The following is a 24,821-nucleotide window of genomic DNA, read 5'->3' on the forward strand; positions in this document are numbered from 1 at the left end:
CTTTCATACTGTATTATTATTTTATTTTTTTCCCTAGAGTGTAAGTTCCTTATGGTCAGGTACTATTGTTTATATATTTGTCTGCTCCCATAGATCTTTAGCATGCTGCTTGATTAATAATGCTCCTTCAGTAACAGAGATTAAGTTCACTAGAATGGCATAACATTTTGCAGTTAATTAGAGACAGCATGGCAATGAGTTAGGGCAGAGACTACTCAAATTCAAGTCCTACTCAGACTGGCTCCCTGTGTAACCTTAGGCAAGTCATTTAACCTGTCCAAGTCTCAGCTTTCCTATCTGAAAAATGATGAAAGTGAGGATTACAGAAAATACTCCATGTAAAAGTACCTGGCACAAAATAGGGGCTCAATAAATGCGTAGTATAATACCCAGCACATAATAAGCACCATATGAGTGTTAAATAAATAAGGTCTGTCCTTTTTACAATTACTGTATGCAAAAAATACTGTCAAATATTAGTATTAAAGGTTGATTTTATGTAAATAAATACTACAACTCCTCCTTTTCCTGTCAAAATACTAAAACGACTAATGTGATACACAAATTATATACCTGAAACTATAATAATGAAATCAGGAATCTGGCTCTGGGACAGAAACCTGCTTCTTCCAGATTTCTCCAAAGGAGTTCAACAGTCAAGAGAACCAGTGATTTTTCAAAACCACTGCAACAAAACAATGGTATTCTGAATCTACGTCAGTTAATCGAACACGTCACACAGCCCAACATTTCTCCCTCTGAGAACCCGTCCAGCTTCTCTCCCTTGCACTCTGAAGGTAAAGTCCACTAAGCTTATCCCCACCTAGAAGATGAAACTTTTCTTACCAGGTCCCGCTCCTCACCCCACCAGAGCACAATAAATCCTTACTGCACCGCCAAAGCGGCGAATAGGATGAGGCAGAATAGAAATATCCTTGGGAGGAAGGTATTCGAGGGGCCACCCGGTATCCATATCGCACCTTAGGCGGTCCAGACAGAGGCCCCACAAAGAACCGCCCAATCCAACTTAAGTGACAGACGCGCTGCCACCTCATCATCTCCCAGTTCACGGTCTCACCTAACACTCAGCCACGCTTGCTCGGCGCAAAACAACTCGGCCTCTGATCCCTTCTCTCTCTAGGTAACATTTCAACTGCCTACCGGCTCCAACTTCTGCAAAAGCGACAGGGACCAACCTGGGACAGATGCTTCTCCTACAGACGACAAATCTGAAGTCAGAGCGCATGCGCATTTCCCAGGCATCGCTCACGTGACTGGAAATGGCTGGGTTTTAGTTCGCTCGGTATTTGATTAAAAGGTCTTAACGTGGGTCGAGAAAGGGGAATTCCTCCTTTGCGCATGTGCCCACCCCGAGCCTGATGGGAGTTGTAGTTCTACGGGTGAAGGAAACCGAACTGCGATCTCTGCGATCCCCGCCCTCCTCTACTCGTGTGGAACTTCCTAGGGGGAGGGGCAGGGGCCAGCGCCCAGAGGCCGGGCTCCCAGAACAGCTCCCCGTGATGCTGCTGCTGTGGGTGGCGGTGGTCGCAGTCTCGGCGCTGGCAACACCAGCTCCTGGGGCAGGTGGGCAGAGGCGGGGAGCAGTTCAGGCTTGGCCAGATGCGCCTAACGTGGTGCTAGTCGTGAGCGACTCCTTCGTAAGTATGGAAAGGCAGGGGAGGGGGCGCCCCGCTACACACCCGCGACCGGCCCACAGCCCTTCCTGTGCTGCTGGCTTTGGAGAGCAGAATCTGAGACTTTCAAACGTGTTTTACCCTGATGCAAAGTAAGAAATGCATTTTACCTTGAGGCCCCGTACACACATACGTGCACCACATAGATATGCATGTAAAACAAATAAAACATACTTTAGTAAGATGCACTCCAATTAGCATCTTTGCAAAATTTTTTTTAATTGCTGACCTCGACCCACTAAATTATCTTACCACTACTAATAAACTTTCAATCCATACGCCCGCTTGATTCAATTGTGGGGAAAAATAACATTCTATCTCAACATAAAAGACTGTTAGCTTTCCAGCGGTCAACGTTATTTTTATTACTCAGGTGTCTGATAATCCTGTTAGTACTGATTTATATTCATTAGTTGACATAATTTGACACTCGCCCATATTCCAGATTAATTGTGTATGTGTGTGTATGTGTGTTGTTGTTGTTGCTGTTTAATCCCAAACTTAAAACAGTTTTTGTAACTCTCCCAAGCCATCAACTAAAAAGAATACTACTGTCAACATTACCTGATACTTTTAGTATTATCCATGATATTAAACCTAATGCTTGGACAAATGTTTGGTTACTAATTATAATATTAGTTTTTTTATGACTGGGTGTTACTGTGGTCACATAGATTATTGGTGTTAAGCATGTCTGGCACCAAAGAGTGCTTTTAATCATTATGTTGTATTGCCTTTCCTCATAGATTAACCCGTGATGATTAAAGTTACATAATCTGGATATACCCATAGGGTTTGCTGAGAATATTAAAGTAATCTTTATGATTATCTAAACTTAGGAAACAGGCAATATTGGAGAGTAACATGAAAGAGGTTTATTAGGGAGTACTCATGAGATCAAAGGGAAAGGAAGAAAGCAGGATTGTGCAGAGAGAAGTTGAGTTTTGTCACTGTCTCACTGGTGGCCTCAGCTGATCTTATGGGTAGTTCTCAAACTAGTATGATGATTCAGAACTGTTTCCATTTGTGGTGAGGAGACCAGGCCTTTGTACCCTCATGTTGGATGGCCATTACTTGTGGAATGCTCCCAGAATGAGGCACCATTTTGGGCAAGACAACTCTCTTCAGCAGAGGCAATCTTTCACTCTAAAAGGGAACCTGGGTGGTGCATCAAAACATCCTAGAAACTTCTGAAGATGACTGAAATATTTGGTTTATTTTTTAGTATAGTATAAGCACATAGATTTTTATATATTTGTGTTTATAAATATTGTATGCAGACTAATACCTTATGAATATAAAAGAAAGGATCCTGAAAAAATACAAGCAAATCAAATTCAGCAATATATAGAAAGGGTTATACACCATGACTAAGTGTGATTTATCCCTGAAATGTAAGGTGGGTTTAATATCTGAAAATCAGTCAGTGTAGTAGACCACGTTAATTGAATGAAGGGCAAAAAACACGTGATCATATCAATAGATGCAGAAACAGCATTTGACAAAATTCAATAACCCTTCATGATAAAAGCACTCAACCAAGTAGAAATAGAAGAGAATTTTTTCAATCTGATTAAGAACATCTACAGGGCTTCCCTGGTGGCGCAGTGGTTAAGAATCCGCCTGCCAATGCAGGGGACACAGGTTCGAGCCCTGGTCCGGGAAGATCCCACATGCCACGGAGCAACTAAGCCCGTGTACCACAACTACTGAGCCTGCGCTCTAGAGCCCGTGAGCCACAACTACTGAGCCTGCGTGCCGCAACTACTGAAGCCCACACACCTAGAGTCTGTGCTCCGCAACAAGAGAAGCCACCGCAGTGAGAAGCCGGCACGCTGCAATGAAGAGTAGCCCCCGCTCACCGCAACTAGAGAAAGCCCGTGCACAGCAACAAGGACCCAACACAGCCATAAATAAATAAATCAATAAAATTTATTTTTAAAGAAAAGAACATCTGCAAAAAATCCACAGCTAATGTTATACTTAACTATAAAAGACAATGTTTTCTTCCAAAGATCAGGAACAAGACAAGGCTATCTGTTCTCACTATGTTTATTGCAATTAAGCTGGAGGTTCTAGACAGGGAATTAGACAAGAAAATGAAATAAAAGTCATCTAGATTGGAAAGGAAAAATTAAAAGTATCTCTATTTGCACCTAACATAATCTTGTATAAAGAAAATCCTAGGGAATCTACTACAAAACTTTTAGAACTAATAAGATAGTCTAGCAAGGCTGTAGGATGTAAGATCAATATACAAAAATCAGTTGTATTTTTATACACTTGATTGATGAACAAACTGAAAATAAAATTAAGAAAACAATTCTATTTAAAATAGCATCCAGGGACTTACCTGGTGGTCCAGTGGCTGAGACTCCGTGCTCCCAATGCAGGGGGCCCGGGTTCAATCCCTGGTCAGGGAACTAGATCCCACATGCTGCAACTAAAGATCCTGCATGCGGCAACGAGGATCCCACATGCTGCAACTAAGACCTGGCGCAGCCAAATAAATAAATAAATATTTTTTAAAAGTAAAAAAAAAAATAGCATCCAAAAAATGAAATACTTAGGATTAAATCTAACCAAAGAAGTTCAATTCTTATACTCTGAAAAACTGCAAAACATTGTTGAAAGAAATTAAAGAACACCTATATAAACATGTTATGTTTATGAAATCAGATTTAATATTGTTAATATAGTAATAATCACCAAATTGATCTACAGATTCAATGCAATCTCTATAAAAATCCCTATGACGTTTTTGCAGAAACAGAGAAACCCATCTTAAAATTCATATGGATATTCAAGGGACCCAGAATACCCAAGAACAAAATTGGAGGACTTAAACTTTCTACTTTCAGAACTTACCATAAACTACAGTAATCAAGATAGTGTGTTACTGGCATAACAATAGATAGACATATAAATCAATAGAATAGAATTGAAAGTAGAGAAATAAACTCTCAGGTTTATAGTCAGTTGGTTTTTCAGTAAGGGTGCAAAGACCATTTAATGGGGAAAGAATAGTCTTTTCAACAGATAATGCTGGGAAAACTGACTATCCACATGCAAAATGCTTCACAACATTTTCAAAAAGTAACTCAAAATGAATTGATGAATGAAACATAAAAGCTAAAATCATAAAACCCTTAGAAGAAAACATAGGGGCAAATCTTTTTGACTTTGGATTAGGCAATTAAAAAATGGGCAAAGGATCTGAAAAGACAGTTCTCCAAAGAAGATATGCAAATGGTCAATAAGCACATGAAAAGATAGTCAACATCATTAGCCATTAGGGAAATGCAAATCAAAACCACAATGAGACACCAATTCACACCCACTAAGATGACTATAATCAAAAAGAGACAATAGGGCTTACCTGGTGGCGAAGTGGTTAAGAGTCCACCTGCCAATGCAGGGGACACGGGTTAGAGCCCTGGTCTGGGAAGATCCCACATGGCCAGAGCAACTAAGCCTGTGCGCCACAACTACTGAGCCTGCGCTCTAGAGCCCACGAGCCACAACTACCGAAGCCTGTGCACCTAGAGCCCATGCTCCGCAACAAGAGAAGCCACCACAATGAGAAGCCCACGCACCACAACGAAGAGTAGCCCCCACTCGCTGCAACTAGAGAAAGCCCAAGCTCAGCAATGAAAACCCAACGCAGCCAAAAATAAATTTATTAAGAAAAATAAAAGGAGACAATAACTAGAGTCATGAGAATATGGGAGAATTGCAACCCTCATACGCTACTGGTGGGAATGTAAATGGTGCAGCCACTTTGGAAAACAGTTTAGCAATTCCTAAAATGCTAAACATGAGTTACCATATGATCCAGCAATCCACTTTGAGGTATATATCCAAGAGAAATAAAAACATATGTCCACACAAAAACTTGTACATGAATGTTAATACTGCCAAAAATTGAAAACAACCCAAATATACATCAGCCGGTAAATGGATAAATAAAATTTAGTAATATTATTCAACAATAAAAAAATAAATGCAGTACTGATAACATGCTGCAGTGTGGATGAACCTAGAAATTGTTACACTAAGAGAAAGAAGCTACTCACAAAGGGCCACATATTGTATGATTCCATTTGTCCAGAGAAAGCAAATCTACAGAGACAGAAAGTAGAGACAGGTCAGCAATTACTTAGGGTTTGGGAAAATGGGAGGATTAGCGGGTGATGGCTAAGGGATACAAGGAATACATGATGGAAATGTTCTAAAGTCGATTGTGGTGATGGTTGCACAACTCTCTGAATATACTAAAAACCATTGAATTGTACAAATTAAATGGGTTTTATGATGTGTGAATTACATCTTAAAACCCTTTTTTTAAAAAGAGAAAATAAGCACCTCTGCCTGGGTCTTAAAGGGCACAAGCATCCTCTCTGCCTCCCTCCTTCCACCCCTGCACCTGCACTGTTTTTAGTTTGGGTGAGGTTTCAGGAGTGGGAGGTGGGCACAGGACTGTATACCAGAGTCTAGTGAGGATCTCATTCAGTCTGGTGAACAGATCTGAAAAGAATGCTCTTAACAGTCTTGCTTGATAATACATCTAGACAGTTAAAGTTACTGTTACATTCTTTCATTAGAATGATGTTTTGAAATCTAAACTTCACTGGTTTTCCCTGGCCCAGAATGATGAGGAACTGAGAACCAAGTTATGGTTCTAGAAGGAGCAATCCAGATCACAAAATCACATGTACACAAAAAGCTCATCCATCCCAAGGGGGAAAATGCCTGGACCCATGAGAGTCCAGAATAAAAGCAAAATTCAGAAATGAAGGCAATTGGTATCACTTTTGTCACTTTTATGCAGAAAGCCAATTAGTGGGCCTCTTTTTCTTTTTTAAATGCCCACTGTTAGAGTACTGTATTTGTTTGAACTGTAGGAATGACCTTGAGAAAATTGAAATGGGCTATTATTAAATTATGGAAGTTATTCTGAAAGCCATTCTGTAAGATTTTCTCTCCCAACTAAATGTGATAGAACTATAGTTTGACCTATGACTGACTATCCATTGTGAACCACAGTACCACACTATGGAAAACTTAACTTTCTCTGTGTTTTTATCAGCTAACCATGTTAAGATTCATTTCAGTTCAGAATTAATTATTATGTGGACCACCTCCCATTGATACCATGAGCAGTGGTACCAGTTTTAGTCTGTTTTTTAAAGTATTTGCTAGTGTGTAAAAACTACATGAAGTTAAAAACACCAAAACTTCTAGAAATGTTTAATATTTTCTCTAATAATATAGTAATTTTGATCTTTGTTTAGAGTATTGGTATGCTTTTGACGTTGAGAATGTGTGTAGCATAATTTAAATATTTTCTAAGAACCTAATCAAATACAAATCTTTCCACTGATGTACTTAATCCAGGTTTATTAAGCTTTGCAAAAATACACTGTTGAATTTTGAACATATTAAATTTGCCTTTTGTAAATTGAACAGCTCTGAATTAAAGACTCGTTTCATTTAATTCACTGAATATTTGTGGAGTGCCTTATATATTTTAGGCAGTAATCTTTTTTTTTTAATTTATTTATTTTTATTTTTATTTTTGGCTGTGTTGGGTCTTCGTTTCTGTGCGAGGGCTTTCTCTAGTTGCGGCGAGCAGGGGCCACTCTTCATCGCGGTGCGCAGGCCTCTCACTATCGCGGCCTCTCTTGTTGCGGAGCACAGGCTCCAGACGCACAGGCTCAGTAGTTGTGGCTCACGGGCCCAGTTGCCCCGCGGCATGTGGGATCTTCCCAGACCAGGGCTCGAACCCGTGTCCACTGCATTGGCAGGTGGATTCTTAACCACTGCACCACCAGGGAAGCCCCTGGATTGGTTCACTTTTAACCTGTTTATTTACAATTACATTGAAAACGTACAATAGATATAACTCCAGGACTGGAACATCCTTTTTTCTCTTTTTGCTCTTTATCAAGAAGAGTTCTTCAATTCCCAATTCGATTCCAAAATGCGTATCTCCAACCCAAACATCTCTTCCAATCTTCAGGCTCATTTCTCTAGCTGCTTAGTTGTTATCTCCACTTAAGTCCTGCAGGTATCTCTAACTTTACATGTCCCTTAAGTTATTTGAATGGCTGATCCTTCTCATTCTTTAGGTCTCACTTCCCAGAGAAGCCTTCCCTGTATCAAAGTAGGTCTCCCTTGTTATTCTGTATCTTAGGTTTTTCTCAAAGCACATATCACAGTAACTTGTAATTATTCTTAGTTTATTTCCGAGTATGTTTTTTGCCTCCCCTACTAGACTATAAGCTTCATGAGGCCAGGGACTCTGTTTTTATTCACCATTGTATCTGCAGATCTTTCACAGTGCCTGGCACATACTAAATACTCAATAAACATCGGTTCACTCAGTCCATCATCCCCCAAAAAGAAACTTTCCAGGAAGTTCCTTTAATTTATTTACTATATTCAAATGGATCCAAATGTCACACCACATTGAATTCTCAATATTATGAACCAGAGAATGATAACAGTTTCTCTACCTGTTTTTATCTTTTGAGGATTCTTAGGATCATATTGAAGTCTTTTGCTACTTGTGAATTTTATGGTTAAAATTAAAGGAAATTATTTTCTTTTGTGATGTAATCAATGGTAATTAAATTTCTTTATTCCAGGATGGAAGGCTAACATTTTATCCAGGAAGTCAGGTAGTGAAACTTCCTTTTATCAACTTCATGAAAGAACACGGCACTTCCTTTCTGAATGCCTACACAAACTCTCCGATCTGCTGCCCATCGCGCGCAGGTATGAGCATGCTTTAATATTACTGGAAGTGGTCCCACACTGAAAATGTTTTCACAATTTAAAAAATTATACCCCAAAATAGGATAGTAAGTCATATTTGGCATCTAATAAAAAAATTTTAATATATGTGATGTGTGTTTTAAGGTATGTATTGGGTATTGGGGTTTTTTAAGAATAGGAATTTTATCACCTAAATTGGTATTTAGTTCAAGTATTATTGTTTCATTTCCCTTAGGATTGGTGACAAAAAATCTTTTGACTATCCAGGCAAATTAGGAAATGCTCATATTTCCTTGAAGAGTTCTATTTCCAAGGAAATTTTTTAGTAAGAGATAGGGAGTTGGGAGGAGACTTCAAAGTATACCACAAAGTAGTTAGAATTTTTCAGATATATCTGGATTTTTCTGTATTATTTCAGATTACATATTTTTTCTCTTCAGTTTCAATTCACTTCTATACCAAATCTAATTGTTCACTTTTATTATAGTAATTTAACAAATAAGCATAGTTTTAATGGCAAAATAACAGTGATATTAAGCCATGACTAACTGAAAAATCGGGGAAAATTGACATTTCTATAAATTCTATTGTCTGATAGAGTTGTTTTCTTTCTCCTCTAATTTATGATTGTTTGCTTTGGAACTCATAAATAGCACCCAACAATTTTCTTTTGTCCATAAGTGCCTGACATCATATTCTCTGTGATTTGAGTCACAAGTTCTTTCACCTACATTTTCAGCACCATCAACTATATAATCACCAATGATCAAAGGAAACCTAAACTCTATTATAAATGATATTTCAATGATGAAGGACCAGGTATATTAAAAACACGTTTGTTAATTTTTTTATTCTTTATTGAGCAAGTGGAATGAGCAATGGACCAGGGTGGGGTGATGTCTGGATTCCAATCCTCAATGGACCACGTCAAGCAAGTCCCTCAGTTTCTTTATCTACAGAACGCTGTATGTGCTGTGTCCCTCACAGGGTTGTTCCCAGCATCAAATGAGATAATGGATTTTAAAAAGTGCTCAATGAACTCTACAAAAATGTTAGGTGATGCTTTTCCTGGAAGAAGTATATTTTGGAGAGTTTGAACAAAGAGAAGGAATAATAGTAATAAAAACTAACATTTATTGCATTCTTACTATGTGCCTGGCAATATAACTGCCTTACATGTCTTAATTTATATAATTCGCCACATTTTCACAAAGTAGATATTGTTATTATCCCCATTTTGCAGATGACAACTAAAGTACTGAAAGGTTAAATAACTTATCAAAGGTCACTCAGTAACTAGCATCATTGGGATTCAAAGCTGGGTAATGCCCCATTCCACTCCTCAAAAAGAAAGCATTTTGTTAGACGAGAAAAGGATTCAACCCTGCCATGTGTGTACACAGAAAAGGGAAAAGGAAAGGGATTTCTTTCCAGTTTTACTGAGATGTAATTGACATATAACACTGTATTAGTTTAAGGTATACACCATATTCTAGAGAAAATAAGAACACTTCCATGAGTTGAACCAGTCAGATTAGGCTTATGTGCATCCACATAACACTTCTGGCAATCTGTCCCCAATATATAGCCATAATGCTACCTCCCAAAAAACCAACAATGAGGTAACTACCAAAGCTAAGCTCCAAACACTGGGGCCTTATTAACACTTGTGTCCCCAACAGCAACATAACTGCTGAACACATGATAAATGCCATAGTCAACCCGCAATCAGTAAGGACCTACTATCTGCCTGATCACCAGGTTTTTAGAATCTGAAACAGACTTTTAAGGAAATAATTATAACAATTAATGAAAGCAGGTATGAAGTTCTGTTAATTTTTTATTCTTTATTGAGCAAGTGGAATGAGATAACATAAAGAAAGACTCCACACTCTATCTGCACAAAGCAGAGGAGGCTAAAGTACTGAAGGGATGCTTATACTGAATTATAAAGGCACACAGGTAGACAAGGTGATAAATCAGACAAGACACAGCAAATACACTAAGATGCAACATCTCTTCACTAAAAATTTCATTTAGTCTCAATCAGCAATCTAGGTTAGTACACATAAGTAATCACACATTTGCTACTGACTAGGTTCCTCATCTTTGCTTTCTATTTTTTCATTTACTTGTATCTTCTTCAGTTTCTGTCATCAGTGTCTTATTAAAGTTTTTAGTGTACAGATCTTTCATCTCCTTGGTTAAATTTATTTGTTAGTATTTTATTCTTTTTTATACAATTGTAAATGGATTTTTTGGGTAATTTTTTTCTGATAGTTCATCATTAGTATATAGAAATGCAACTGATTTTTGCATATTGATTTTATATCCTGCAACTTTACTGAACGTATTGATTAGTTCTAACAGTTTTTTGGTAAAGTCTTTATGGTTTTCTATATATAATATCATGTTTCTGCAAGTAGGGACAATTTTACTTATTCTTTTCTGATTTGGATGCCTTTTATTTCTTTTTCTTGCTTAACTGCTCAGGCTAGGATTTCTAGAACTGTGTTGAATAAGAGTGCTGAGAGTGGGCACCCTTGTCTCATTCCTGATCTTAGAGGAAAAACTTTTAGCTTTTTACCATTGAATATGATGTTAGCTGTGGGCTTCTATATATTCCTTCTATACCCAGTTTGTCAAGAGGTTTTTTTTGATTGGAGTATAGTTGCTTTACAATGTTGTGTTAGTTTCTGCTGTACAAGGAAGTGAATCAGCTATATGTATACATATATCCCCTCCCTCTTGGACCTCCCTCCCACTCCTCCCCCATCCCACCCATCTACATCATCACAGAGCACTGAGCTGAGCTCCCTGTGCTATACAGCATGTTCCCACTAGCTATCTACTTTACACATGGTAGTGTATATATGTCAATCCTAATCTCTCAATTCATCCCACATGAATGAATGCTGAAATTTGTCAAAGGCTTTTTCTGCATCTATTGAGATGATCATATTTTTTTTTTATCCCTCATTTTGCTAATGTAGTATATCACATTGATTGATTTGCAGATGTTGAACCATCTTTGCCTTCCTGGAGTAAATCCCAATTGATCATGATGTACGATTCTTTCAAAGTATTGTTAAATTAGGTTTGCTAATATTCTGTTGAGAATTTTTGCATCTATGTTCATCAGAGATCTTGGCCTATAATTTCCTTTTCTTGTAGTGTCCTTGTCTTGTTTTGCTATCATGGTATTGCTGGCCTCATGAGTTTGGAAATGTTTCCTCATCTTCTCTTTTCTGGAAGAGTTTGAGAAGGATTGTTTTTTTGTTTTTGTTTTTGTTTTAAATGTACCTCATTGGCTTATTCTTTTTTTTTTTTTTATTTAATTTATTTATTTTTGGCTGTGTTGGGTCTTCATTGCTGCACGTGGGCTTTCTCTAGTTGCGTCCAGCGGGGGCTACTCTTCGTTGAGGTGCACAGGCTTCTCATTGTGGTGGCTTCTCTTGTTGAGGACACGGGCTCTAGGCGCGCAGGCTTCAGTAGTTGTGGCTCGTGGGCTCTAGAGCGCAGGCTCAGTAGTTGTGGCGCACAGGCTTAGTTGCTCCGCAGCATGTGGGATCTTCCTGGACCAGGGATCGAACCCGCGTCCCCTGCATTGGCAGGCAGATTCTTAACCACTGCACCACCAGGGAAGCCCCAGAAGGATTAGTTTTAATTCTGCTTTAAATGTTTGATAGAATGCACCAGTGAAGCCATCTGGTCCTGGACATTTCTTCATTGGGAGGTTTTTGATTACCGATTCAATCTCCTTACTCATAATTGGTCTGTTCAGCTTTTCTATTTCTTCATGATTCAATCTTGGTAGGTTTTACATTTCTAGGAACGTATCCAATTCTTCCAATTTGTTGGTATAATTGTTCATGGTAGTTAGTCTCTTACGATCCTTTGTCTTTCTGTGGTATCAGTTGTAATGTCTCCTCTTTAATTCCTAATTTTATTTGAGTCCCCTTGTTTTTTTCTTGGAAAGTCTAGCTAAGGATTTGTCCATTTTATTTAAGAAAAAAACAACTCTTAGTTTTTTTGTTTGTTTGTTTGTTTGGCTGCATCTTAGTTGTGGCATGTGGTGTCTTCATTGGAGGTGTGTGGGATCTTTCGTTGCGGCACGAGCTCTTTGTCATGGCACACGGGCTTCTCTCTAGTTGTGGTGTGCAGGATTTTCTCTCTCTGGTTGTGGCGTGTGGGGTCCAGGGTGCATGGGCTCTATAGTTTGCGACATGCAGTCTCTCTCATTGAGGTGCACAAGCTCAGTAGTTGTGGTGCATGGGCTTAGTTGCCCCGCAGCATGTGGGATCTTAGTTCCCTGACCAGGTATCAAAACTGCATCCCCTGCATTGTAAGGCTGATTCTTTACCACAAGGGAAGCCCCAACAACTCTTAGTTTTATTGATCTTTTCTATTGTCTTTTTAGTCTCTATTTATTTCCACTCTGATCTTTGTTATTTCCTTTCTTCTACTAACTTTGGGCTTAGTTTTTTCTTCTTTTCCTAGATCCTTGAGATATAAAGTTAGGTTGTTTATTTGAGCTATTTCTTTTTTATAATGTAGGCACTTAAAGTTGTGAACTTCCCTCTTAGAACTGCTTTTTCTGCATGCCATTTGTTTTGCTATGTTGTATTTCTATTTTCATTTGTCTCAAGCTATTTTTTGACTTCTCTTTTGATTTCTTCTTTGGCCCATTGGTTGTTCAGGAGCATGTTGTTTAAACTCCATATATTTGTCAATTTTCCAGTTTTCTTCTTATAACTGATTCTAGTTTCATATCATTGTGGTCAGAAAAGATGCTTGATATGACTTCAGTCTTTTTAAATTTATGAAGACTTGTTTTGTGTCCTAACATATGATCTTCCTGGAGAATGTTCCATGTGCACTTGAGAAGAATGTACTTTCTTTTGCTTTTGGATGGACTGTACTGTAAATCTTAATTCCATCTGTTCTAACATGTAGGTTAAGTCCAGTGTTTCCTTATTGGTTTTCTGTCTGGAAGACCTATCTGCTGTTGAAGTCCCCTAGTATTATTGTATTGCTATCTATTTCTCCCTTTAGGTCTGTTAATATTTGGAAAAAAAAATTTATTGACTAAACAATGATAGCTGTAGAAAATGAGAGAAAAGACATAGTACACATAAGTTTTTTGTGGCAAGCCAGTATATAGACAAGAAATAGGGAAAAGCCTTGAGGATTTTTGGGAAATGAGATCTGTACTTCATTTGACCAACTCGGAAAATTAACCAACAAATACTTAGTGATTATTTTTATGACTCAAGTCAGACAAGCTTTATATTTAATTCCATTTATTTACCTTAAACAACTTAACCTGTAAGCCAGGGGTCCCCAACCCCCGGGCCACAGACCGGTACCGGTCCGTGGCCTGTTAGGAATTGGGCTGCACAGCAGGTGAGTGGTGGACGAGCAAGCGAAGCTTCATCTGTATTTACAGCCACTCCCCATCGCTCGCATTACCACCTGAGCTCCACCTCCTGTCAGATCAGTGGCGGCATTAGATTCTCATAGGAGCACAAACCCTACTATAAACTGCGAATGAGAGGGATCTAGGTTGCACGCTCCTTATGAGAATCCAATGCCTGATGATCTGAGGTGGAGCTGAGGTGGTGATGCTAGTGCTGGGGAGCGGCTGCAAATGCAGATTATCATTAGCAGGGAGGTTTGACTGCACAGAGACCATAATAAATCCATTGCTTGAAGACATATCAAAACCCTATCAGTGAATGGCAAGTGAAAACAAGCTCAGGGTTCCCAATGATTCTGCATTATGGTGAGTTGTATAATTATTTCATTATATATTACAATGTAATAATAGAAATAAAGTGCACAATAAATGTAATGCATTTGAATCATCCTGAAACCATCCCCCCTCCACAGTCTGTGGAAAAATTGTCTTCCATGAAACTGGTCCCTGTTGCCAGAAAGGTTGGGGACCACTGCTGCAAGCCTTAGAGACTCACCTGTAAAATGGAAATAGTAATTCATTTCAGTTTTCCCCTTGATAAAACGAGGTAACAATCAAAAATGTTAGGTAAAACACTTAATGTAGATATATCTTGTTGCAGAGCACAAGCTCTAAACTAGTAGTCAGTCTCTTTTCTCTTGGTATAATTGTCTTAATCATTAAAACGAATTGTTAAGCTTTATTTACACTGATCCCATTTTTTTCCCCCAGCAATGTGGAGTGGCCTCTTCACTCACTTAACAGAATCTTGGAATAACTTTAAGGGCTTAGATCCAAATTATACAACATGGATGGATGTCATGGAGAAGCATGGCTACCGAACACAAAAATTTGGAAAACTGGACTATACTTCAGGACATCACTCCATCAGGTAAAAAATAAAATAAAAATGATTCTAACAGGCAGCCCACTGCTATAATACATACATGTACCCTTTTTGACTTCTTTTATTTCTCCACAAAGGTGAATGTAAATCTCTTAATCCCTAGATTGTGTTAATTTGGCTAAATCTTTAGCTTTCTTTAATCTTCTTAAAATATTGAAATTATATGCTAGTAATTTTATTTTTCTTAAACATTAAAGGTCTATAAAATTGTTTAGTCCATGATTTATTTTGATTTAGTTATACAATGGCTACTTTATTACTCACTTTACAATTTGTTCTGAAGACCATAATCTTCTTGCTACTTGCTTTTTTCAGTTCTCCCCAAATTTATTCTATTGTAACTTTTTTTTCTTTCATTTTACTCAGTCCTCAAAAATTAGGCAACTAAGCATAGGGGATAAGAGTAGAGATCTAGAATCAGATTGCCTACTTTTGAATCCTAGTTTCTCTGTTTACTACTAACTTGAAGTATAATCTTGGGAATATTATCTAAGCTAACTGAAGTTTAATTTCTTTGTTGTGAGCATTAAATGAAATAATATGTGCTCATTTCACAAAGTTTCACCAGTTTCTCTTTAAAATCCTTCTACTTTTTTGGAAAGTAAGGCTAATCCAAAGTAAGATACAACTATTCATATTATCCTATTTGAAATTGTTTTTCTTTCTTTGTTTTCTCAGTCAGTCCAATAATAAAAAGAATCTAAGGTTGAATGCCTTGTATTCCATATCACTATCACTCTCTGTGTGAGATGGTTAAAATATGATCTGAGTTTTATTCCTCAGTGGGATAATAATTCTTGGAGGGCACAGACCCTGTTTCTCTTTCTCACTACTTTATTCCCACTTCCAACGTAGTGCCTGTACATTGTAGGTACACAATTAAATATTTGTTTAATGAATGAATGAATGGAATAAAAAGTTATAACTTATTATTTGATAAACATTGATATTCTATCTCACCTGGGTTAAAAGGAAAAGAGCCAGTTAAACATTGATATTTGAGAAATCAAAGATGGTTTTCAGTATAATAATTGCTGTAGCATATTTTCACTTTACTTACTGTCTCACCTGAGCTTAGGAAGCTTAAATAAGCTATCAAGACTATTTGTATTAGTGCTATATGTACCCACATAGTCATTTGACTGACAGATAGGTCAAGGCTGCTGTTAATAGCATGTCTGCAAAGGTTATATGAATTACAGCACGTTATCTTTCAGATTTTTCTGTGCAAGTTTAAAGATGGGTCTCAGAAAAAAAAAAGGTCTCTCAATATCAAATAGATGCATTCAATGTTTTTGATAGACTGACTCTCAAAACACGTTTTTATAACTTTGAGCTACCTTTACCACTGAAATTAGCCATTTTTGAACCTGTTTATATTTTCAGCCAGAATTACAAGTCCCTTTAGTTTACTACTACAATTCTCCATCTGTATTTTTTTCAACATCAAGTGATGCTTTCTTCTTTTACCAGTTTAAGGACACTAGTCCAGCTGTGTGTCCCTTTCCATATATACTATACTACACCAGACTGGGAACTTTAAGGGCTACATGCTTGTTTCTTCCAGACAACTGTTAAACAAGTGCTGGTGGTACTACTCATTAAGATGCCACTTACCGGCTTCCCTGGTGGCGCAGTGGTTAAGAATCCGCCTGCCAATGCAGGGGACATGGGTTCAAGCCCTCATCCAGGAAGATCCCACATGCTGTGGAGCAACTCAGCCCATGAGCCACAACTACTGAGCCTGTGCTCTAGAGCCCACGAGCCACAACTATTGAGCCCACGTGCCACATCTACTGAAGCCCGCACGCTCTAGAGCCTGTGCTCCACAACAAGAGAAGCCACCGCAATAAGCCTGCGCACCACAACGAAGAGTAGCCCCCACTCGCTGCAACTAGAGAAAGCCCGCGGCACAGCAACGAAGACCCAACACAGCCAAAAATAATAAATAAATAAAAATAAATTTATTTTTTTTAAAAATGCCACTTACTAACAACTATAAGACCAGGGCAAGTTATTTATCTACTCAGGATCCCAGTTTCATCAAATGAGCTTACTCTAGATGACTCTAAAGATTCTTCCTTTCTGCAGTTCTCTGACTTCAGTGGAGTACAGTTATGTGGTTTATAAAGTCCTGTTATTCATCTACCCCCTCACATTATAGGTATTGTGCTCATAATAGGTCTGATTAGGTTCAAATTTGCTGTATCTTCTTAGCAATTGAAAGGAAACGTGTACTTAATCCATATGGTGTTTTGATCATTTTCCCTATGGGGTAAAACTTTTGTCATCATATCTCCAATATCTCAAGCAGTGGTTCTCTATCAAGGGCAATTTTGACCCCCACAAGACTTTTGACAGTGTCTGGAGACATTTTTGGTTGGCACCACAGGGGGAATACTGCTGCCATCTAGACGGTAGAGGCCAGGGTTGCTGCTAAACAATCCACAATGCACAGGACAGCACCCCCTTCCCCAAACAAAGAATTATCAAGCTGAAAATGTCAATAATGTAGAGGTTGAGACTCCATGATCTCAAGCTGAAAACTTTATACTCATCAGCATGGCCCTAGGACTGTCACACTGAAAGTCATTGCCGACATTTTGAATCTTAAGTTTACTCTCCCATATTCTAAGGGATCAGATCCACTTAACACTAGTATGTCAATTTTTTTAGAATCAACAAAATCAAAGAAAATGTTAATTTGGAAGTGTGTAGAATTAGGAGGTAATTGATTTTTTATAGACATTTTAAAAACTAGATTTCTAAGGTCAGGACATTAAAGAAGATAAACATTAAGTAACATTCCTTAAAATACTAAGACCAAGATGATCCTTACTAAAGTTACAAAGGTAAAATCATATGTATGGAACACCCATTCAGAAAATACTTATTGAGCCACCTATAGTGTACCAAACACTATTTTTAGATGATGGGAATACAGTAGTGATCAAAACACAAAAATCTCTAGCCTCATGGAACTTACATTCTAATGACATCAGGAGCGAATTTTAGCAAGCTGCTGTCTTATCTTTCCTAGATAAAAGTTTAAAACCTAAAATCAAATCCCCTGTCATTTCATCTTACTACTATTATAGTCATAAATGTTCTCAATTCGTGTAGCTTAATGTTTTTCTGAAGCCCCGTCACAACAGGCAATATTTAATTCTCTGAAAGAAATGAAAAATAAAAGCCTGCTTCCAAAATGAGAGAATTGCTGTGGCAAACTCTTAAGCTTGAGCTTCTTGGCAAGCAGCAAAGGGCAGCAAATCATGGGCTGCTCTTACCACTCTTCTTGTCCCCTTGGCCTCCAGACCAGAAGCACAGGCTTCCTAACTAGAACCAAAGTGACCAAGAGGGAGCAACAGAGCTAGAACAGCAACCTTGGGGTCCCTTCCAGTTCTGCAGCCTAATGAATAAGTCTGTGTTTATCTCATCCATATCTACTATTATTTTATAATCTAAGACCATGCGTGCCTTTGGATCAGTTTTCTCCGTACTAAGGAGGAGTTTATTTTATTCTTTTCCTTGTAATGGAGAAAGACATCCATTCCTTTGGTCATTTTAGAAGCTTTTTTAGAACCCCACACATACATACCTTATTATTTTTAATGAAATTCAGTATCTAAAACAGCTTGCATTATTCTGAGTACATTCTCAGAATGACTTCTGAGAGTGAAAAAGCCTGCTGTTGTTTTTGTTTTATTTTTATTATTCCAGAACCCTTGTTTCTGATGATTAGCAAATTCTTGGCTGAAGCAGCCACTGGGGCTATCTTCAGAATGCTGTCTACCATAACTCCTACATCAATTTCTTGAAACGCCAGTGATAGCTCTGAGTCTACAATCTCATTACAATTCTTGGATTTTTTTTCCATTCAATTACTAAAGTTTAAGGTACTATGTTTAGCTGCCCATAATGAAGTGTATCTCCTCCTCTTGCCAGTGCTAGCCATTCGTGGAAGTTTATTCAAATCTACTTTGAGAAGAGCCTAAAGATATCTAATAATGTGGAGATTTCACTTTTTAATTTAATTTAACATTAGCATTAGCCAGATGTGACCTAGCTAAAGTGACTTATGGTTCAAAAGAGGAGGTTTAAAAAATAGTCTAGGGCTTCCCTGGTGGCGCAGTGGTTGAGAATCTGCCTGCCAATGCAGGGGACACGGGTTCGAGCCCTGGTCTGGGAGGATCCCACATGCCGCGGAGCAACTGGGCCCGTGAGCCACAATTGCTGAGCCTGCGCGTCTGGAGCCTGTGCTCCGCAACAAGAGTGGCCGCGATAGTGAGAGGCCCGCGCACCGCGAAGAAGAGTGGCCCCCGCTCGCCACAACTAGAGAAAGCCCTCGCACAGAAACGAAGACCCAACACAGCCAAAAATAAAAAAAAAAAAGTCTAGAAAAATTACAGTATAGGGAAAAATATAGTGAGTTCTGTTTAAAGGAGGAAGCAAACACATCCAGATTTTTTTTTCAAGGGGTGGGAGAAAAGGCTGTAAAGTACTATATTTTATCTATTCTAAGGTGCACATTTTTTTTTCACAATTTAACATCTCTGTAATTGTAATGCCTCTTAAAATTGACAATCACAAAATTCTGTTATAGTCTTTTTGGCAATATTTTTTCTTAATAGTGTATATTTTTCAAAAAAGTACATTTTACATTAATAGCATTTTAGATTTGATAAACTCTTTACTTGCAAAAACAATCTTCAAACTGAAATTCCTGTAATGTATGTTTTAGTCTGAGATCATTTATAGCCTCATTTGACTAAAATGTTTTTTCCTCAGAATTCTCATTGTTATACCCAGTACTTTCTTTTTTGTATACGAAAGCTCCTATTAGAATCCAGTCTTTTCAAGCTCTGAAAGTATGCCTTTGTAAGTCCAAATCCTTCCCCTGACACCTCTTACAGACTCTTAAAAGTACCTTTTGCACTAGAGAAAATGTCGATCCTATTTTGTGATAGTATTGTAAAGTTACCTGTAGGTATCAAGCATCAGAAGAAGTGGAGGATTATGACAGCAAAACTGTCTCAGAATATCTACACAAAGTTGCTGGATCCCCCAAAGTTTAGCACCTATTTCTATTTTTAGCTTGACTGTTGTTTCTATGAATTGGGTTTTTTTTTTTAGCAGTTTTGGGTATATTTTTTGGTAGATGCAAAGATAAAGATACTGATCCACATAAAAGCATAAAACTATGAACTTTTTTGCCTTTTTTGAATGATAGTTTTGTGCCGACACTTTACCATACCTTTAACCAAAATGACAAGATTTCTAAGGTAGTATTAGTGTTAGAAACTACCCACTAAGATCCTGGGTTACCGGGTTACACTCTACTGAGTCCTGAGCAAGAAATGAAAAACACAAAAACAAAAACACCTTAGATAACTCATAGAGTCAACAAGGCTGGAGACCTACATTCAGAAAACAGGAATGGAGTAAGGCTCCAGGTCTGAGAGCACACTAAAGTTATGCTATAGAAACAGGCTGGCCAGGACACTGCTGCTGGTGGCACTGCTGTCTCATTCATCTCCAGAGGATCCTATGTCTTTGTGTCATTCCCTTAAGATTCAGAATCCCAGGACCTAAGTATCAAATGGGCAAGCCTAGGTCAGTAGCCTACTCCCCAGCTGCCTGAGGTCATAGGGAGAGGGCTTAACACTCATGCTTCAGCTTCTGTAGTGGGCGATGGCATTTCCCCTCTCATTAAAACCCACACAAAGCATTGCAGCACTATTTACAATAGCCAGGACATGGAACCAACCTAAATGTCCATCAACAGATGAATGGATAAGGAAGATCTGGCACATATATACAATGGAATATTACTCAGCCATAAAAAGAAACGAAATTGAGTTATTTGTAGTGAGGTGGATGGACCTAGAGTCTGTCATACAGAGTGAAGTAAGTCAGCAAGAGAAAAACAAATACCGTATGCTAACACATATATATGGAATCTAAAAAAAAAAAAAAAAAAAAATAGTACTGATGAACCTAGTTGCAGAGCAGGAATAAAGAGGTAGACATAGAGAATGGACTTGAGGATGTGGGGTGGGAGGGGGAAGCTGGGGCAGAGTGAGAGTAGCATCGACATATATACACTACCGAATGTAAAATAGTTGGCTGGTGGGAAGCAGCAGCATAGCACAGGGAGATCCACTTGGTGCTTTGCGATGACCTAGAGGGGTGGGATAGGGAGGATGGGAGGGAGGGGATATGGGGACATGTGTATGCATATAGCTGTTTCACTTTGTCGTGCAACAGAAACTAACACAGTATTGTGAAGCAATTATACTCCAATAAAGATTAAAAAAAAAAAAAAGGCACAAAGGGAAATTCCGCCTCCTCTCCCCGCTCCCCCCACCAAGGGTAAGTGGTTTGGAAAACATGTCATATCCACAACTTGGCTGTCTTAGTTGCACCATGTCCAATAACTCACTGAGCTAACTTGCCAAGTTTTAGTTACCTAAGAGATTTTAAATAATTCACACATGTCATTCATACCCCCATTACCATGAAAGTTAACCAGTTTAAATGAATTTCTTTGATCAAAGTGACCTAGAGAATAATGATATCTATCATTATTAGGCTCTTACTACCTACTAGGCACTGCATTAGGTTTAAGATAAAATATTTCCCAAAAGTCACTATGTATCTTCGTAGGCTTGGTAAAGTCATACATTCAGGAACATACATTGAATACTTAATATCTATTAGCAGGTAAAGGAACAATTTGCAGATTTATCAAAAGATTAATTATGCAGTGAAAAGGAATTTGGATTATCCGTCTAAGAACAGAGGCTGTACTTATACTAATCTCAGGAGATGGAACTGGGAATAACTCTGATTCTTTTATTTTTTTATTTTTTTTATTATTTTATTTATTTTTGGCTGTGTTGGGTCTTTGTTGCTGTGCGTGGGCTTTCTGTAATTGCAGCGAGCGGGGGCTACTCTTTGTTGCGGTGCACGGGCCTCTCACTGCGGTGGCTTCTCTTGTTGCGGAGCACGGGCTTCAGTAGTCGTGGCTCGCGGGCTCTAGAGCGCAGGCTCAGTAGCTGTGGCTCGCGAACCTAGTTGCTCTGCGGCATGTGGGATCTTCCCGGACCAGGGTTCGAACCCATGTCCCCTGCATTGGCAGGTGGATTCCCAGCCACTGCCCCAGCAGGGAAGCCCAATAATTCTGATTCTACTACAACTTTAAGGACCTCACTTGCAGGAGTTAGGAGAACTTTATCCTGGTTCTCTGTCATTAACATAATTTATGACTTGTTTGTCTCCTCTCTGGGTCTTTTCTCAGCTACATCATTTCCAACTAGAACTTTGACCTGCATGACGCTTTTTGACTCACGCTCCATCTTCTTTTAGTGACTTTCTCTACCTCATAGCTGCATTCTAGGTAATTGCCAGTTACCTGTTTTTCCTTTCCAAATTCAAATTCTGTAAACAAGGATGATAGGCCCAACACATATTTCATCCCAGACTCCATCATAATCACTGACCAGGTTAAGGACCCAAGGATCTGGTCCTTAGGTCGGGTGCCCACCCCTGGCCAGTGGACAGGATAGGAGAAGAGTTAAATCCTACACAGTGTGGTCATCTGGGTCACCTCTTCGGCAAGGGCTGTGGACATGGTAACATATTCAATGCAGTGACTATTTGGTTAATTACTAATGAAAGATTTACTGGGGGATAATCCACCCACTTTATCTTTCAGATATAATGACATTTTGTCCAGGTTGTATTTTCTGTATAATACTGAAAAGCAAAAGCTTACAAAAAATTTTAAATGTTAGAGTTGCTTAAGTTGATATATTAATTACTTTAAAAGTGTAAGGGGCTTCCCTGGTGGCGCAGTGGTTGAGAATCTGCCTGCCAATGCAGGGGACACGGGTTCAAGCCCTGGTCCGGGAAGATCCCACATGCCGCAGAGCAACTGGGCCCATGATCCACGACTACTGAGCCTGTGCGTCTGGAGCCTGTGCTCCGCAACAAGAGAGGCCGCGACAGTGAGAGGCCCGCGCACCGCGATGAAGAGTGGCCCCCACTTGCCGCAACTAGAGAAAGCCCTTGCACAGAAACGAAGACCCAACACATACAAAAATAAATTAATAAATTAATAAATTTTAAAAAAACCAAAAAAACAAAACAAAACAAAAAAAGTGTAAGAAGAATCTTCCCCTTATGTGATGTAAAAGAAGTCAATGTGATCTAAACCATTAGAGTTATAATCATAACCAAACTATTTCATCACAATTTCTTTTTCTGCAAGGTAGCAAATGGGCCTTTATTTTTTAAAGTATAGTAGTAGAAGGAGTTTATGCCTGAGTGCATATGAGGAGGTAGTATCATTTTGGTAGCTAAGGGAGTCACCTCAAGTTCAGCCTAGCACAATGCCTTGTTCATGGTAGACATTCAATAACTCTCTCTTGAATTAAATCAAAAAGCCTGCCTTTACTTAAAACCAAACTGCAGCAAATACTCTGTTAAGGGCTACAGTCACTGTCACCTAGAACTCAAAGTTTTAAATATTGATGTTCCAACAGCGATGAATTCACTAGCAGGCTAGGAAATGGCTAAGTGGGAGTTCATAACCTGAAGTCCATGAAACCCCTGAGTACCCCCACACACACTCATGCAAAACAAACCTTTTGTTTGAAATTTATTTACTATTATATAATTTTATAATATATAATTGCATAAATATATTTACAATAAATATATAATAAAATATAAGACACAGAATGAATAACTATTGTTATTCATTCAATTAAAACAGACTTTTTGTGAGTGATTATATATGTAAAGATAGATGACAGCCTTGTGAGTCCCTTAAAAAATAGTGTGTTTCTCAGCTTTGAGAGAAGAACATTTAATGGGAATGAATATGGATTCCATTTTCTCTTACCGAATTTATCAGGCTGATAGTGAAATTTGCAAGGGCATGATTCAGAACTGTAATTTTTCCATGCAAGAGACTTATCTGAGACACATTAGCTGTTAAAGTCCCATTGAGAACAATGATTCTTTGTGTGAGAGAAAGGGATCCATCTGCACATAACTCTTAAAGTCTGAGATAGTTGAATTATTTAGTAATCTTAGGAAGCTGAAGGTTTAAGTCGAGGCTCCTAATTCATTTTGAAAGAAAAGTGTTATGTTCTCATCAATTTTAATGTGTGATACTTCTTCAAATGTTATTGTCCCTATGTAAATTCACCTGGTGCTGCCTGTAAGCTGACTGTCTCCAATACTGCAGCAGCGCAGTTTGGCACATTGGCACCGAAAACCCACACAGCAATGGCATAGATATAAATTTATGCAATAATTAGTTGCTAATATGTTAGTTTTATATGCCATTCATATTAGGAGGCGATTTTGCTTTTAAAAAGAATAAAATTGCTGATTGCTGGATAGTGCATTTAGCCATCACCTTGTTTTCTGGAATCGATCCAAGGTAGAATAATTCTCCTCTTCATGGGCCACTGTGGAAGCTATTTTAATGATCTTCTCTAAAAATTGAGGCTTTTTTGCATAAAAATTCTTACACTGTTATGTGGAGCGGTGCATCTCAAAATGTAATATGCGTGCAGATCACCTGGGCGTCTTATTAAATGCCCTTTCCAATTCAGTGGGTCTGGGATGGGGCTCTAGATTCTGCATATTTAACAAGCTCTCAGGTGATGCTAATGCTGCTTGAAATAGCAAAGATATAAGGAACTGGACCTCAGAGGGAGGTAAGACAAGGAATAGCCAATTGTGAATGCCGTTATCAGAAACATGTGGTTACTTCTGTGTCCCTTTGAGAAGAGAAGCCTCTCTTACGTTTCTACAAAGAGGTAAAGTAAACCTTGGACCACTTAGGAGGGGCACTTAGTATATATGCACAAAATGACACATTGAATCCTAAGTTTATAGAGAACAATTTCCTTTGAGATAGGTGTACTCCACATCCAAGCTCCCACCTGAGGCTTCGTTACAGTGG

General features: G+C 38.5%; 2 protein-coding genes across 10 annotated transcripts in view; one reads left to right on the forward strand and one right to left on the reverse strand.

The window, feature by feature from the left end:
• Positions 1–24,821, reverse strand: part of SKIC3 (SKI3 subunit of superkiller complex) — a 169,987-nt gene that overhangs the window by 90,967 nt on the left and 54,199 nt on the right. For 2 of the 8 annotated variants that reach the window (XM_068535649.1, XM_068535643.1), the window contains exon 1: positions 1,079–1,188. The exons of 2 other annotated variants lie outside the window; for them this stretch is intronic. The gene's annotated coding sequence lies outside the window, so the exon portion shown is untranslated. 4 more of the 8 variants (XM_068535645.1, XM_068535644.1, XM_068535650.1 and 1 more) reach the window with 4 other exon arrangements.
• Positions 1,405–24,821, forward strand: part of ARSK (arylsulfatase family member K) — a 44,849-nt gene continuing 21,432 nt past the window's right edge. Inside the window, exons 1-3 of one of the 2 annotated variants that reach the window (XM_068535653.1) lie at positions 1,405–1,658; positions 8,345–8,474; positions 14,665–14,824. In XM_068535653.1, the coding sequence (XP_068391754.1) occupies positions 1,521–1,658; positions 8,345–8,474; positions 14,665–14,824 (428 nt within the window). In that variant the 5' untranslated portion in view covers positions 1,405–1,520. The remainder of the gene's footprint in view (positions 1,659–8,344; positions 8,475–14,664; positions 14,825–24,821) is intronic. The other variant, XM_068535652.1, reaches the window with a different exon arrangement.

This window comes from Eschrichtius robustus, chromosome 2 (genome assembly GCF_028021215.1).
Source record: "Eschrichtius robustus isolate mEscRob2 chromosome 2, mEscRob2.pri, whole genome shotgun sequence".
Lineage (NCBI taxonomy): Eukaryota > Metazoa > Chordata > Mammalia > Artiodactyla > Eschrichtiidae > Eschrichtius > Eschrichtius robustus.